Source organism: Anolis carolinensis, chromosome 2 (genome assembly GCF_035594765.1).
Source record: "Anolis carolinensis isolate JA03-04 chromosome 2, rAnoCar3.1.pri, whole genome shotgun sequence".
NCBI classification, from domain to species: domain Eukaryota; kingdom Metazoa; phylum Chordata; class Lepidosauria; order Squamata; family Dactyloidae; genus Anolis; species Anolis carolinensis.
This window is the reverse complement of record NC_085842.1, coordinates 264,263,135-264,280,605: the sequence shown is the minus strand read 5'-3', so window position 1 is coordinate 264,280,605 and position 17,471 is coordinate 264,263,135. Positions and strand designations below refer to the sequence as shown.

Here is a 17,471-nt window from a genome sequence, read left to right as displayed (position 1 = left end):
CCATGAGGTTGTTTGCATGTAAAAGGCTGTTACATGCAAAATATGATCATGAAGGGAAGAGAGCTTAGTAATATCAGTAGGCTACCTTATAGAGGGGGGATACTAAACAGTATTAGTTTAGGCATACATCAGATTTCTTGGAAAGCAGTTGAAAAGCAGCACTGTAATATTTAAATTGCACATCCCAAGAGACGCGCTCTTGCAGCCAAGAGAGGTTTGTTTGTTCTTCATTACCACCCGGATCCACTATCTCTGCATATGATTTATTACATAATGCAAGACAGTAGAAATATGACTTTACATATTCCAAGCTCCCTTTTCCGTGTTCGCTCCAGAAGATCATTCAGCCTTCAGAGGAATCTCTCTTTGTAATTAAGCTATTGGATGTCATTCCTTCAGCAAGAAGAATTAATTGAATATTACCTAACTGTTTTCAGGTATAGTGGGTACTTATGTGCTGGGGTTTGGTCTCAGGATCTCATCCCCACAGATACCAAAATCCGTGGATGCTCAAGTCTGATTATATTCAATGGAATAGTAAAAGGGTATCCCTTATATGAAATGACAAATTTGTTTGGAATTTGTTTAGAATATTTTCAAGCCATGAGTAGCTGATTCTGTGAACAGAGAATCTGTGGAAAAAGAGGATTGACTGTATCATCAACTTTGGATGTCAGTCAATGGGTTGACCTTCCTGGCTTTTTAGAGGCTAGAATGAAGTTAGTGTTTAGCTGAGAGTTCAGTCTGTGTTTACTTCCCATTTTTAAAATGTAATAATATTTCCACCTTTACAATTCGTCAAGCTTACTAGATCATTAAAACATAGAACCATATCAGTTTTCACACAGCTACATTCATTGTTTGTGTCCCAAGACGAATGAGACCGTGATGTCTCTTCCCCCTCATTAATTCAGTCTATTCTAGGGGTTCTCAAACTTTTTCATCTGTGTAGCCTATTTTCATGGCGCCCCAATAAATGTTTATATATTATACATTATATTATATGTAATGTATATATATCAGACATGGGCAAACATTTTGACCAACATAATTATTATTTCAGTATTTCAATGGAAAACCCCAGGGACTATCCATTTCACACACACACACACCCCTTGCCATGCAGGGAAGCACAATCAAAGCACCCCCAACAGATGGCCATCCAGCCTTTGTAATAATAATAATAATAACAACAATAACAACAACAACAACAACAACAGATCCCAAATGTAGACTCTGCAAGGAAGCAGATGAAACAATAGATCACATCCTCAGCTGCTGCAAGAAGATCGCACAGACAGACTACAAGCAGAGGCATAACACTGTTGCTCAGATGATTCATTGGAACTTGTGCCACAAATACCATCTGTCTGCGACAAAGAACTTGTGGAATCACAAGCCAGAAAAAGTTACAGAGAATGAACATGTCAAGCTACTCTGGGACTTCTGAATTCAGACAGACATGGTTTTGGAGCACAATACTCCTGACCTCACGATCGTGTTAAAAAACAAAGTATGGATTGTCGATGTTGCAATCCCAGGTGACAGCAGGAGTGAAGAGAAACAACTGGAAAAGCTGACACGATATGAGGATTTAAAGATCGAATTACAAAGACTCTGGCACATGCCAGTCAAAGTGGTCCCAGTGGTGATTGACCTGCACTTAAACACAATTGGCGCTGACAAAATTACCATCTGCCAGCTGCAGAAGGCCACCTTACTGGGATCTGCATGCATTATTCGCTGATACATTACACAGTCCTAGACACTTCGGAAGTGTCCAACGTGTGATCCAATACAACAGCCAGCAGAATGTCTGCTGTGGACTCATCTTGTTGTGTTTCAAATAATAATAATAATAATAATAATAATTATTATTATTATTGAAGATTGAACTTCAAAGACTCTGGCAGAAACCAGTGCAGGTGGTCCCGGTGGTGATGGGCACACTGGGTGCCATGCCAAAAGATCTCAGCCGGCATTTGGAAACAATAGACATTGACAAAATTACGATCTGCCAACTGCAAAAGGCCACCTTACTGGGATCTGCACGCATCATCCGAAAATACATCACACAGTCCTAGACACTTGGGAAGTGTTCGACTTGTGATTTTGTGAAACGAAATCCAGCATACCTATCTTGTTTGCTGTGTCATACAACGTCGTTGTGTCAATAATAATAATAATAATAATAATATCCAGCATAATAATAATAATAATAATAATAATAATAATAATAACAACAACAACAACACAAAATCCAGCATATCTATCTTGTTTGCTGTGTCATACAATAATAATAATAATAATTATTATTATTATTATTATTATAATAAATCACACAGTCCTAAACACTTGAGAAGTGTTCGACTTGTGATTTTGTGATGGCTATCCAGCCTTCGTAGCAATAATAATAACAACAACAACAGAAACCTGACGGGCCATTGTGGAGTCCCTCAGTATGCTTTGCGGAGCCCCAAGGGCTCCCTGGAACACATTTTGAAAATCGCTGGTCTATTCTAAATCTCTAAAGGTGTTTTGATGAGTAGTCATGTATTGTTGTTTGTGATCTTATGACCTTCAAAATGTTTGGGATGTAAATAGTTACAGTACTAATGTGTGCTCTTGTCTTCCTTTTCTATAGACAAAGGCTATTGGCCAGAAGATGCCTCCAATCACCTATGAATACACTCATTTACAGCCCATCTTGTATGCACTTGGTGTGGGCATGTCGACAAAAGATCCAGACCACTTGAAGTTCCTCTTTGAAGGAAGTGAGGGATTTTGCTGTCTTCCTACCTTTGCAGTCATAGCAGCTCAGGCCTCCATGAGTGCTGGTATGGCTGATATTCCAGGCCTTGCGATCGATTTTACCAAGGCAAGTACCTGCCATAACAACTGGATGCTGTTCATGGAGTTCAGTTGTTAGTAGATAATTTCACATAGACACGGCAGTCATAAATTTGGTAATTGGAAAAGAGTTTCAGATGTTAAAATCTGAAATGGATTTCTTAATTCTAAATGGGGAATCCATCTATAGCTTGGCTTTGAAATAAAGCAACACATGTTTTTCTTCTCAGCTGCTCTTTTCTCAGGTGCTTTTCACACATTACTTAACTATAATGCTGTTGTTCCACTTTAACAGATAGGTTTCCATCCAGTAGAATCCTGAGATTTATAATTTAGTGTGTCAGAATAGTTGTTTATCTCACTTTTAAAGAACTCCTCACTAAACTGCAAATCCCAGGATTCCATAGGATGCTGCCATGACAGTAAAAGTGGAATCAAGGCATTGTAATCATGCAGTGAAGTGCTTTCCAAACGAGGTGTCGCAACACTTTATTGTGTTGGTTGCAGTTTGTAGGTGTGCCATGCGAACGTAACGAGAAACCTCTCAGTCTATGTAAAAAAATAATGTATTTTTTAAATGTAATGAAAAGTTTCTATGAGATATGTTGTGTCCCCATACATTTCATTATTTCAATTTATGTGTATGCCCATATCTCTTATAAGAGGTTTGCCAGTAAAACTGTATTACTGTATCGCAAAATGATGCACGTCTAAAAGGTTTGTCACCGACATGAAATGTCTGGAAAGCTCTGGTGTAGTGTGAATGGGCTCAGGTAATACTTTCAATTTAACAATTTAGAGAAAGATGAATCTATTTAATCTTTAGTATTGATATTCATCCAGTAGAACCAATGTGCCAATTTCGAAGCAACATTTGAATTTATTAGTTCTTTGATATCACATAATTTTATGTCAGTACAAATATATTTCATTCAGGTGTTAAATAAAGAAATGGAGTGTGTTGTGCTGTACATATTGTGTACATGTTTTCCCTCTAGACCTGTGGAAGGCCCCCACAGATTCAAAGCATATTTTTTCACCTGTTCCTTTCAAAAGCCAGGCAAAAAGCAAATAACAGTGATGAGTTGTAATTATTCTAAAATAATATAATATAAAAATTCTTGGTGATAATGGAATTAAACCAAGAAGAGCACTATAAATAGAAGTCTGGGAAAACCTGGGGGGTCTGAACCTAATACTGTATATGCGCACAGGACTTTGAAGATTCATAAGGTTGTAAAATGTACGTAACAGTAATAATGCCTTTTATTTCAATTCTTTTTCAGCATTAAAAATGATACTTTCAAAAGAAAAAAAAGTCAATTTTATCTGTACTTTCTTCAATACACATTTACATTGAAAACAATATTTTTTATCTAGCACATAATTTATTCATATGGTAATTCCTACCAAGGAAGCACATAATTTATTCATATGGTAATTCCTACCAAGGAAGTATATGTCAAACTTTTGATAATACAGTTGTGTTTTTTAAAAAATCTGTAATATAACTATTTAAATATAAATATTTCATAGAATTAACAATAAATAAGTAAAAAGTAAAAAATCAATTAAGTAAAAAGTAATCTTTACAATTTTAAAATGTTCTGAAGATTAAGTGGTAGCCGCATTTTAATGATAAATCCTGTTAATGTTATTTCTGTCTTACTGTAGGTATTACACGGTGAGCAGTATCTGGAAATATATAAGCCAATACCTACTTCAGGTAAGACACACCTAGTTCATCATTCTTTAAAAAATATTTTGCATTATGCTAAAACATTCACTGTTTTATATTGTGGGGTATTTTGGATTCCTGTTCTCAAGGATGCCTTCATCCATGTTTCTGATATTTGGCCTGTTTGGATTTTGGGGCTTTGGTTGTAGCATTTCAGAGGAATTGGTCTCAAAACTTCTTGCACTGAATTGTTTCAAAACAGGAACTTTAATTCAAAACAGAAGAATGAAAATATGCAGAGTTATATATAATATTATGTTAGAGCTTCATAAATGCAACCAGCAAGTAGATAAAGCACATAGTTAGCCAATTATTTGCCCTACAATGGATAAATACATCTCAAATAAGCATACTCAAAAGCTGGGAGGGTCTGGATTCTGGAGAGATTAAGAAAGAGACTAAAATTAGAGAAGGGAAGTGATCATAGATATTTTTACAGAACAACAGGTGTAAAAGGAAAAGAGCTATCTTTCGGCCCAGTTGGACTTTCCTGATGAATAGGCTAATAAGATCCATATGATGAAGGATAATTGCATCTATAAAGTATAGTATGCTAAATGGTATTAACGAGTTGAATAATGTATAGCACAGTTTCCATTCAATAAAATTATATTGATAATTGATAATTTCACATGCCTAGCCATTGTTACTAGGCTTAAAGCAAAATGTAGCCTAAAAGTCTAGAACAACAGTGTTTAAAAAGCTTGAAAACTTCAAGGTGACCTAATAAAAAAAATCTGTGTGGCAGCAGCACCTTGGAAAGAGTGGAGGAAGTTTTTTTGTGTTCGTCACAGTATTTGGCAAACAGATGCCTAGGCGGGACCATCCTATGATTATCTGACCTTTCTGTAATTCCATGTATTAGCTTCCCTTTCACACTGTGGATGCACCTAGACTTAGACAATGCAGTTTCACACCATTTGAGCGGCTATGGCTCAATGCTATGAAATCATGGAATAATGGAAGCTGTACTTGGGTGAGGCACCAGCACTCTTGGGCAGAAGATCTTGTAAAATTACATCTCCTATGATTCTATAGCATTGAACCATGGCAGTTAAAGTGGTGTCAAATGGCATCAGATATTATGCTGCCATGATTCCACTTTAGCCTCCATGGCTACCTCTTACGGAATCTGGAGGTTTGTATTTTGGTGAGTCACTGAAGCAGTGTGGTAGAAATTGCGCAATATGCCTTTCTAAACTGAAACTTCAAGATTTTATAAGCCAGAACAAGGGCAATTGAAGTGGAACCATAGTAGCATATTTGGGTATTGTGCCAGCATCCTTGGATTCTTTGTCTGTCAGAACAATTTCTCCACAGTGTAGAGCTCTGTCCATGAAACTTCCTTGAGTACCCTCTGCTCTGAAAGAGAGTGCTTTGCTGATTATTATTGTTATTATTTATTTATTTCTATCCTGCTTTTCTCCCGAGTTGGGACTCAAAGTGGCGAACAGTATATAAAAGCAAAAAGACATGACATACAATAAAATGAACAATACCATAATAAAGAAACATATCTAATTAAAACCTAACATGACGTTTACAACTAGCACAATATAATTAAATAACAATAAATTAAAAACCCCATCTGATATCAATTAATTTACGCCGTAGTCGGGTCCATTTGATGTGCACATGCATAAGCTCTTTAATACTCGGGTCTCAGTGTTTAATATTTTGTGCTGTATGATAATTGTTTCTAATAATGCCATGCTATTTCTGATTTTTTTGGAAGTACTTGATTTCTCAATGGTAGCTATTGATTTTTCTGTGGAAGTGTGTTAAAAAAAGAAAGCCATTCTGGTTGATTCATGATGTGCCATTTAATTTTATTTATTTATTTTAGGAACACTAATTTCAGAAGCCACTGTTGCTGACATTCTCGATAAAGGCTCAGGAGCAGTTTTACTCTTAGATGGTAACTATTTTGCTTAATGTTAAGGGCATAAATGATCAGAAAAATACAATCTGTAAAACTGCATGCTCCTTTCAAATGGTGCCTTGGAGCTCCCTCTGGGGAAGTTTGTATAATATTTATTCTCTTGTCTTAAGGGCAACTTGAGTATCACCTTGCTATACACATAAAAATGTAATACATGAAATGGCCTTGATATTTTGCCCAAAAAGGGTAATAAGCTTGAAGATCATTTCTGTTTTTCTGCATGTACATCTTCTCTTAGCTTGAATACCTGTGGGTTTAGTATTAAGGTTTTTGTGTCTCAGAGTTAAGATATGGAGCCTTTTGTATTTTCCATTTCCAGGGGAAACAGTATCATATTGAAGTCACAAATCAGATTTATATATTTTCAATATTTGTATGTTACCTTTCGATCGACACTATCTAGGACAGGGAACATCAGAATAATAAATATCTATTAAATACAGGTTTCTGAAATCTGAAATGCTCTAAAATCCAAAATGGTCTACATAGATGGCTGAGATATTGACACCTCCGTACATGAGGCAGGACGTTGTGGGCAAGCATACATATGCAGAGTTGTTTGTTCTGCTCCACAGTCACAGAAGGTGGAGGATTCCTCCAGGTAGTGCCACCTTGCCAAGTTGTCTTTTGATCTGCTCACTCTGCTTCTGAGTCTGTTTAGGGACTTCCAAGTTGCCCATTCTTGGTTTGCCCCTGGAGGCAGATCCTCATAGGGGGCCATCCAGTTGGAATTTCTTGGTTTAGCTGCCCAGAGAGATACTCTTGCTGTTGCTGGAGGAACATTAAGAGGAGTGGTAGTTCTTATGAAGCTTTTCCTTGATTTGAGTCTAGTGGGAGGAGGCTGATAGTAATGTAGTGGATGGCTTTCACAATATGAATTAGCAGGAAGTATTAAATGAAGCGGAGCCTCCGGTGGCTCAGTGTGTTAAAGCGCTGAGCTGCTGAACTTGCAGACTGAAAGGTCCCAGGTTCAAATCCCAGGAGCGGAATGAGCGCCCGCTGTTAGCTCCAGCTCCTGCGAACCTAGCAGTCCAAAAACATGCAAGTGTGAGTAGATCAATAGGTACCGTGGGAAGGTAACGGCGTTCCATGCAGTCATGCCAGCCACATGACTTTGGATGTGTCTACGGACAACACCGACTCTTTGACTTAGAAATAGAGATGAGCACCAACCCCCAGAGTCGGACACGACTGGACTTAACGTCAGGGGAAACCTTTACCTTTTATTAAATGAAACCTATAGTATATATACCTTATTATAGAGCTTCTTAATTTTTCCACTCATGACTTCTTGTGCCATCACTTCCTAAGGGATTAAGATCTGTGCTCACCTTGCTAGACTTTTGATCCCTATGAAGTTTCATTCCTGAGGCTTGATTCCTTACTGATATAATTAGAAGGGAAATTAAGTGTGGCAGCCCTAGTGTGACATAACCAATTTTCTGATTCAGGGGCCTTTCTCTGGAATACCAGAAAAAACAAAGGCAGATCTACATCCAAGAAGCTCTCTATGAATATACAAAGGATTGCCAAGGAGGTCATGTTCTTCCTGTCCTAGAAGCATCTCTCCATTGGCAGAGAGAGACTCTCACCTCTTCCCCTCCTCCTAAATAGCAATTCAAGGGAATTGATATCACACTCTTAGTTTATTATTGTATTTTAAAATAATTTGTGTGTGTATGTTTGAGTGACATATGGTATTCGGTGTAAATAAACTCAGAATATTCTTCCTTCCATTTGTGTTTCTTTTTAGTCCATACATATTCTGGAAAGGATCTGGTATGCTACAATCAATTTGCTGTGTTTGTTGTTGGAGCTGGTGGTTTTGGTGGAAAGCGTTCATCTGAGAAAGGCAAAGTAAGCTCATTGGAGGAAAAATGTTTTATTTTGAATGACAGATTAACCATGTACAAATATAGACAGTCCCCAAGTTACGAACAAGATAGGTTATGTAGGTTTGTTCTTAAGCTGAATTTGTATGTAAGTCAGAACAGGTATATTTTAAGTGCAGCCAAATCTACCTATATATCTTTGGATAGCATAGGGAAGGGTTAACACCCCTGTGGTGTTTGTTTTGCTGTCTGTGCCCCTGTCCAGAGGATTTCACCTTACTTTCTGTTCCTGTGATAATTGGGATTTTGCAAAATTTGATTTGTTGTGGAAATAAGCATTGGTGATAATGCTTCAGCGGAGACATCTTTTCCCCATGCTAACTCTTCCAGGAGTAAATTTCCCTTCTGAGGGATAGATTTCTCTCACTTCCTGTTGTCTCACCCCGTTCTTAAGTGGGATGTTTGTGACTCAAAGACTGCCTGTATCTGTATAAATATATGATTAAAATTAAACAATTTGTAAATTAAAAATGTAATGTTAAATATATGAAAATGTACCAAAAACTCATTAAAGCCTTCAGAATACAATAAGTGAACACTTCTTTTAACTTTTGTTTATTTTTATTTCTATTCCATGTTTGTTTATTCTTTTATATTTTGACTTCTTCTCGACACAATACTCAAGCCAACCTCCAAAAAAACCCCCAAACATTCATAAATACATTTTAAGAACATGAAAGTCATTGCTAAAATACAGTTTCCTTTAAAATCCTTTAAAGGATAGCTATGAAAAGTTGAATGATGTAAAAAAAAAAAAAGCATTCTGTTAAAAGCCCTTGCAGTGAATTCCTAAAAGCCTGTCACAACAGAGATGTTTCACTTGCTGCTCAAAGGACAGTGAGAAGAAGGAAGGACATTTTGTGTTCTCTGCCTTTGGGTTTTTGGATGGAATTCTGCACAAACACACATGCCTTTGAATATGAGGGCATTTTAATGTCCTACAATATATTAGATTGTTGTTGAAATATACTCCACAAACTAAATTGTAGTTTTGTTTATTCTAGTATGTGAGGATTAAAGTATCAAGGAGAATGGAAAAGAATTAAACTTTTAAATAGATCTTGGAACTCAAATCTCTAGGACTTCCATAGAGCCATGTATTCCTTTCATCTGCATTCAAAATCAGTATAGGTGGCATGCCTACTTGCATTTTAGCCAGGTTTTTCCTCCTAGCTGTAGCCTCATTTGGTGAACTGACGGCTCCCAGAATATCCCTTGAGCCTTAATGCCATGCTGTTTATGACCACAAAGCAAGGTACTCTGCATTCTCCAAATGCCCATTGGCTTCTTGTACTGTGCATTTCCTAAGCTAAATTGTACAGCTCCTTTGTCTAGTAGTCATTGCCAGTAGTCATTGAATTTCTCTCTTCACACAATGCTTATTTACAGCAGAATAAAAATCAGAATATCCAGTTGTAAAAAGGGTTGTTGACATTTTACTAAGTTAAAGAAAATCATGTGTGTTATTATTTTCTTCCCTTTCCTCCAGGTCACAGTAAATCTGCCTAACAGACCACCCGATGCTATAGCCACTGATGTCACTACAGTAGATCAGGTAAACGTTCTCCCTAAGAAAAAGAGAAATTATTATGTATTCTTTTCTACATTGGATGTCTCAGACATGTCCCCCCCTCCTTTCTTCTTCTTCTTTTACTACCTCAAATGCCCTTTCATGAGGTTTTGGAGTTATACAAGAGGGCTGGCCTTAATTCACACCACTGTTGTCTGTTAATCCATCTGATAATCTTGTGAGGAATTAATCTCAAAGAAGGCAGGACTAAATCTGTCTTTGGCACACTCTATAGCATCCCTTGTGGCACTCAGTTTTTTCCGATACAGGAAGAGTTAGTCGTCTAGTTACTAAAATTGTTTGCAGGTTCATGTTCAATCCAGAGTTACTTACTTGGAAGCTATTTGGAATGTAAACATTCCTATCGAAATATCAGTTTCTTGTGATACTACTGGCTACAGCTCGCTTACAAGCTCATAAACATTATAGTAATTTATCATAACTACCAACAGTCAGTTCTATCAGTTAAATGTGTACACTTTAGGCAATGCAAGAAATATTAGTAGTTAGAATACCATCCAAATTGTTAATTTTTTTTAAAAAATGTTAAATTTAAAAATGGGCCTGCTCTCTGATGAAACTACAGAATTTTTTGAATGTGACGGAACATAACTGCATGTCTCCTATAGGCTTTCAGACATCTGCAGCTGCCTTTGCTTGCCCGTTGTGTAGTTTCCATGTAAAAATTGGTTGTTGTAAAGATAGCAAATTATATGATTCTTTGGAAAAGAGCAGGCATTTTTACTTGTAAGTGTCAACTGTACACTATACATATCTTTGTCCTCCTCCACTACAGAGACACTTCACTTGAGAAAATGTCACAGAGAAGGGATTAACCTTCTGTCCCCAGATCCACAGTCATGATCCTTTTCCAACAGCTGTTATTTGTCAAAATATCAAGCGACAAGTAGTTAAATAATGAATTTCCCTCATCACTTTCAGTTTAATCATAAGTAGCTAAGTATCCATGATTTGTCACCAGTGAGATTATTTGAGGAAAGTTATTTTAGGCATGGGGATGTATTTTATTAAAAGACATATTAATTACTGAGAAAAATATATTTGCCCTTGTGCCTAAAAGAATGTATGATTGTTTGGCTTACTTCAATTTATGTTGTTTTTGCCAGTGACCTTTATTGTTGGCAGCAGACAATACAGAAAAATTAGTGCAGACAGGCTAGATATTGCTTTTCTTTTTTTTGCTCAGGCAGTAACTCCTAAATTGTTAGGAAATAAAACCTGATAGTCTGTATTATTAATTGGAGAACAAGCCAACTGTACTATAAGTGACTTTAGCCTAATGCTGCTGATCAATTGACTTTTGTCATGGTCTCGATATGGGTTAGTCTTTCTGTACTGTTGGAAATGTGAAGTAATGTCATTGATGCAGGCATGCAGTTACAGCATTTAATGATTCTGCCATTATGGATTCAGTTCAGCTTTAGAATCCCTTTAAAAATATATAAGATATTATTAAAAAACTGAATTACTCTTGAGCATTAGGTTACAGCTAATACTGGTGACAAGCCTTAACTAACCAGTTGGGATATACCTTGTTAACATTTAGCATATTTTCTGAATATCTGAATGCATGGAAGGCTTTGTGTGTAAATATAATCCTTTCGTGCATTGCTTACTAGGCACTTGCATAATTACACAGAAAATTTTATTCAGTGCCAGAGACATTTTCCACCCCATCTTCTCCTCTTTTGGTGTCTTTTATTCCAAGCCCATAAATACAATTTGACTCCATGTCAACTCTGAAACAAATTCTATTGGAACTGTTAGTTATTGTTTAGCGTATTTATTGTTGCTCACACAGGGCTGGGCACATAGGTTGTTACAGTATCTACTCATGTATAGAAATTTTAGTCAAAAAAATAAACCTCCAAAAACTGGATCAAGTTATCCATAGGTCTATGGGAGTACTGTACCTTAATTCATATTCCCCTTCTCTGAGTTAAATTGTTAAAGGAAATAGATTAGTTTACTCTGGGAGAACCTTAAAGAAGCACCAATCCCCTCTATTCTCTTTGCCATGGTTTCACTTCTGGTCCTTTTCAGTTCCTGGGTGGGGAAATAGAGTCATTGACCAGGGGTAGCTAGCCTTCTGAGGTGGCAAAGGTGCTTTCCCCACTCCCTAGAATGACCCTTGAATTATTCATAGGTCATATCAAGATCCATAATTTTGACTCCAAATTTACTTATACATGAAGTCGAGTTATATATGAATGGAAAGTGTTTTTAAAATCCCATGTTTCCTTCTGTTGCTTTTGTCTCTGTATCCCAATTCTACCTCTTCCAGTCTGCAAATTGCAACAACCCTCCTCCTCCAGTGATTCATATCCATTGTGGGTTTTGTTAAATTTTGGAGATTGGAACCAAAAAGTCCAGGTTATGCTTCTTGAACAAGGAATATGGAGTGACTCAGTTGTGTGCTGAAAGCACATAAAACGTTTCTAATTAAGAATTCTCCAGCCTTGATTCACTGACTGAATTGGTAGCTTGCCATTTATTGCTTGACATGCAGTAGATCAGTGTCCTCTAGCGGAAATGAACATGTTTCATTTAGCATCGCACTTTATTGACCTTTAAACAAGCTGTTGGAAGGGCAAATAAATGAACAATGTACAAATGCTGATGAAGGTGGGATGGGACAGAAAAAATAGGTGATAAATAACACCATTGACAAAATGGTAAGATGAGATGCCTTACTTTAGATGCCTTTATGGATTTGACAGTTTGTAGACGTGTTGAAGTCCTATTATGTGCAAGCAACACCATCTCTGGAAAAAAAATCCAGATTAAAGGAAGTCATCTTTTGAAGGTGATAATAACAAAATTTATTTCTATATCAATGATGACAAGTTTCATACCCTTCTCTGTAAATTCTATGATATACCATAGAAGCCAACTTTTCAAGCACAGGGGTTAATTAACAATAACTTAACTAATTAAACCATTTCAACTTTTAATTGTTATTGTTAATGATTAATTTCATAATTTCCAATTATCAATATAATTAAATTAATTTTTGCATTAAGTATACTAAGCTCTGGATAATACATGCTGATAGTTTGTTTTACATTTTTGTTTTATTTTTGCCATTCACAATAAACTTGGAAGGTTGTTTGCAAAGTTGCCTTGAATGACTCATTGATCCACATTCCAATGGCTTCACTAGCTTGATGCCTTCAAATTGGAATAAAATGAGTTCTTCTCTTTCATGATGTTAATCAAATATTATGCAGTCTTTGTAGTGTAAGATGTTTATGGATATCACAGTAAGGGAGAAATGACAGCAAAGCAGTGTAGAAAAAAGGACAAAAAGTCTGGAATTAGATGAAAAAGCTCTAATTACTCCTTTCATGAAGCTCATGTGTTTCACTGTATCCATTCCTTCTTCATCAGCTGAATTACCCCCCTCCCCCCACCAAAGATAGTGGATTTTTCTATCTTCACATGACTCCTATCTCTGTGATTGTAGGTATGACCACTTAATTTTCTGGTATGTTCAGAAGTTAGCAACCTTCAGTATTTCTAATAAGTACAGCAAAGTGATATATTGACAGATTTTCTTTCTGATACATATATTAGTGAATAATTTAACTTTTGGCAACATGAATCACATTGCAACTGATAGTTTGGCTTTGATTCATTCTGCAGGCTGCTTTGTATCGACTGAGTGGGGATTCAAATCCTTTACACATCGATCCTGGTTTTGCTGCCCTTGGAGGTAGGTTAAAACGAAATCAAAAGTTCAAATGACTTAAATTCATTGTTAGGAATGGTGAATACTGCTTGCTCTTTAACAGTATTTTCTAAATTTCTGGTTGTTTTGACAGTTACTCATATGGCTGTTGATTATTTATATGCTGAAAAATTTAGGAATCAAATCTCTAGAACATTTCAGATTTCACATGGTAATTTATTTATAGGAATGATAGGCAATATTTGTGTATTTACCAAGCTAATAAATCAAATTTCAGAGCGGTATGCAAAAAATTAGAAATGCAGAACAATAAACTAAGTTGAAATTCAAACATAAAGAGAAACAATTGATTGTCCCAAAACTGTCTGTGGAACTAGTTAAGTCCTGTGGGATTCCATCCCAAAACTTTATCATAGAGAAGGTACTCCTCTTTGAAGATAACTCCTCTTCTTGCAGAAGTGAATGAGGAAAAATTATTTTCTGATTATTTTAATGCACAATCAAGCATTTAATTTAGAACCTTGCTTCTAGACAAGTAGGCTGAATGCACAAGTCAGGATGCAAGCTTACTTTTAGACATTGGATTTTTCCACTGAGATTTCAACAAAATGGAGGAGCAGCTCACAGAATATCAGAAACTGTTGCAACAGTGGTTTTAATAATGGTTATTATATGTTATATTTGAAAGTCCCCGTGGACTTACTGAAAGTTGTGTACATCTTTGGATTCTATTGTATCACTCAATACCTCATAAAGATTTACAGTAAAACCCCGCTAAATCGAGCCCCGCTCGTCCGAGCATCCGGGCAATTCGAACCAAATTCCTCCCCCCCCCTCACTCACCCTGCCAGATCCCAGTGCTGCTGGACCCAGCTGGGTGAGTGAGTGAGCGAGGGATGGAGGGTGGGCTCTCTCTCTCACTCCTCCGCCATGCTGGGCACCGGTGCTGCCGGCCCCCCCAGCATGGCAAAGGAGCCGAGGAATGGGCGGGCGGGAGAAGGAGGGCCCCAAAAGTTCTCCTTGCTCACCCGCTTGCTCTCTCGCTCCTCCTCCATGCTGGGCGCCAGTGCTGCCAGCTCCAGCATGGCGAGGGAGCCGAGGCACGGGCGGGTGGGTGAGCGAGGAGGACTTTTGGGGCCCTCCTCGCTCACCCACCCGCTCGTGTCTCGGCTCCCTCGCTTGCTGGAGCCGGCAGCACCAGTGTCCAGCGTGGAGGAGGAGCGAGCGGGTGAGCGAGGAGGGCTCCAAAAGACCTCCTGGCTCACCCACTCGCTGCCTGCCTCCTCCTCCATGCCGGGCGCCGGTGCTGCCGGCTCCAACATGCGAGGGAGCCGAGGCACGGGCGGGTGGGTGAGCGAGGAGGACTTTTGGGGCCCTCCTCGCTCACCCACCCGCTCGTGCCTCAGCTCCCTCGCTTGCTGGAGCCGGCAGCACCAGCGTCCAGCATGAAGGAGGAGCGAGCGGGTGAGCGAGGGGGGCTTCAAAACAACCCTTCAGTCAATGTTTTTAAAGTTAATGTTTTCAATAAATTGCGATGTTTTGATTAATTAATTAATTAATAAATACAGTAATTACTACTTAACTTTACTGTGTATTGAACTGCTTTTTCTGTGTATTTATTGCAAAACATGATGTTTTGGTGCTTAATTTGTAAAATCATAACAAAATGTGACATTTAATAGGCTTTTCCTTAATCCCTCCTTATAATCCAAGTTATTCGCTAATCCAAGCTTCTGCTGGCCCATTTAGCTTGGATGAGTGAGACTCTACTGTATTTCTTTCCTTCCTGTCCAGTACAGAAAAGGTTGTCATTATAGTTCAGGTGATTTTGAAGAACAGAAATGCAAACTAATTGAGCTATTGCAGTCTGTGTGCTTTTGCTTTCCTGGAGCAGAAAGTATAATATTAATCTTTATATTGAAGTATATTTCCAATCTGTTTGAAAATATAATGCTTGTCATACAGAAGAATAAAAGAATATTGCAAAATCATAGGTACCAATGCTAGATAAATACATAGGCAGACATTTTTTTTTACCTTTTCTCTAAGTATTAACACATATAAGGCTCGGGCTGTGGCGCAGGCTGGAGAGCAGCTGCAATCAATCACTGCAATGAATCACTCTGACCAGGAGGTCATGAGTTCGAGGCCTGCTCAAAGCCTATGTTTGTTTGTCTTTGTTCTATGTTAAAAGGCATTGAATGTTTGCCTATATGTGTAATGTGATCCGCCCTGAGTCCCCTTCGGGGTGAGAAGGGCGGAATATAAATGCTGTAAATAAATAAATAAATAAATAAATATAACAAAAAGTTATTCCATTCCCACCAGTTTTTAACTATTATTATGGCTGAATGCAATATTGGTTCCCTGAAATTCTGTTTTATCCTCACTTGTTTTGCTTTTCCTATTCTACTTACCTAAATGCTGTGACCCATCTAATAATTATATTTATTTAGTATTTTAAACAATATTTATATTTACTGCCACGGATGAAGGTGACATTGAATCCTGCCTAGTAAAAATAAATCAAGAATTTGCAAAATTGCAACAACAATTAAATATAGTCTTTTAATTAAGATGAGCTATTGTTGCTAGGTGAATTGGAAGGCCATATCACTTCCTTTTTTTAAAAAAAGTGCTTCTTTAGACCAAAATGACCTAGATCTTACCCAAATTGTTATGAAACAAGGCAACCCTTTCCGGATAAATCTAATCATCCTGTGAACTTGGGAGCACGCAACAACAAAGCCCAGAAAAAAAGATGATGGGCTTAGTGCTATGAAAGTGCTATGAGGAAGGACATTCTATTAAAATCAAGTCACAATACTTCCATTTCTTTCTCATTTTGTGTAGTTTACATATACCTAATCTCTAAAGATGAAGATATCCAGAAAAGAAAATCTGATTTTAAGGAGCATGCAGGTTCATTTGGGGGGGGATTAAATTCAATAAATTAGTGCACTATTTCAGATTATTTAAACCTAGTGGAATACAAGGGTTGAATGAAAAGCAATGCCTCCACCTTCGTAACTCCTCAACAGATGGCAGTACTGGTATGTGGCAGGTACTGGCTTGTTCAATAGACTCTCCTCTACAGTTCCATTTGGCGGGAAGCCTTAGCATTGAACGGTTGTGTTGTTAAAGTGCAGAGTATAGAACCCTGTGCAGATGGTCAGTCAATGTGATTTAAGCAACTTGCAGTCATTGAATTCTTGACAGCAGAAGATGTCACCCCAAAGGAGATTCATCAGAGAATGCAAGTTGTTTATGGTGTTTGTGTTGATGTGAGTACTGTGCGCTGTTGGGCGAGTAAGCTGCACGATGGGTACTGTGAGACGCTGTTTGCAGAAACAGAATGTTGACTTCTTCTGTGACAGCTTCAGAAAACTTGTTCATTGTTGGCAGAAATGTATCCAATTGCCTGGTGATTATGTGGAAAAGTGAATTGTGGTAGTTAAAGAGCACATTCTAAGGATTATTTCTGCGTTTGATATATTAAAATATTCCCATCCAAACCCAAGTAACGAAGGTGGAGGCATTACTTTTCATTCAACCCTCATATGTTCTGACCTGGATTATAACCTAGTTCTAAACCAGATGGTATTTCTCAGTAGCCTGCAAAGACAAGTCATGGGATAATAATAGTACCACAGTCCAATCTTGAAGTGAGCGCAGCATGCAGGACTATGGCTTTTTTATCAGACCCTCTTGGCTTTCATTGACTCACTGATTTCACTCCCTGGGCAGGGAGGGGGTGGGGTTGGGGA

General features: G+C 37.7%; 1 protein-coding gene across 1 annotated transcript in view; it reads left to right on the top strand.

Annotated features, from left to right (window-relative positions):
• hsd17b4 (hydroxysteroid 17-beta dehydrogenase 4) overlaps positions 1–17,471 on the top strand; it is a 73,567-nt gene that overhangs the window by 37,765 nt on the left and 18,331 nt on the right. Inside the window, exons 13-18 of the mRNA XM_008114047.3 lie at positions 2,645–2,878; positions 4,525–4,576; positions 6,435–6,506; positions 8,284–8,387; positions 9,912–9,977; positions 13,659–13,728. Of these exons, the coding sequence (XP_008112254.2) occupies positions 2,645–2,878; positions 4,525–4,576; positions 6,435–6,506; positions 8,284–8,387; positions 9,912–9,977; positions 13,659–13,728 (598 nt within the window). The remainder of the gene's footprint in view (positions 1–2,644; positions 2,879–4,524; positions 4,577–6,434; positions 6,507–8,283; positions 8,388–9,911; positions 9,978–13,658; positions 13,729–17,471) is intronic.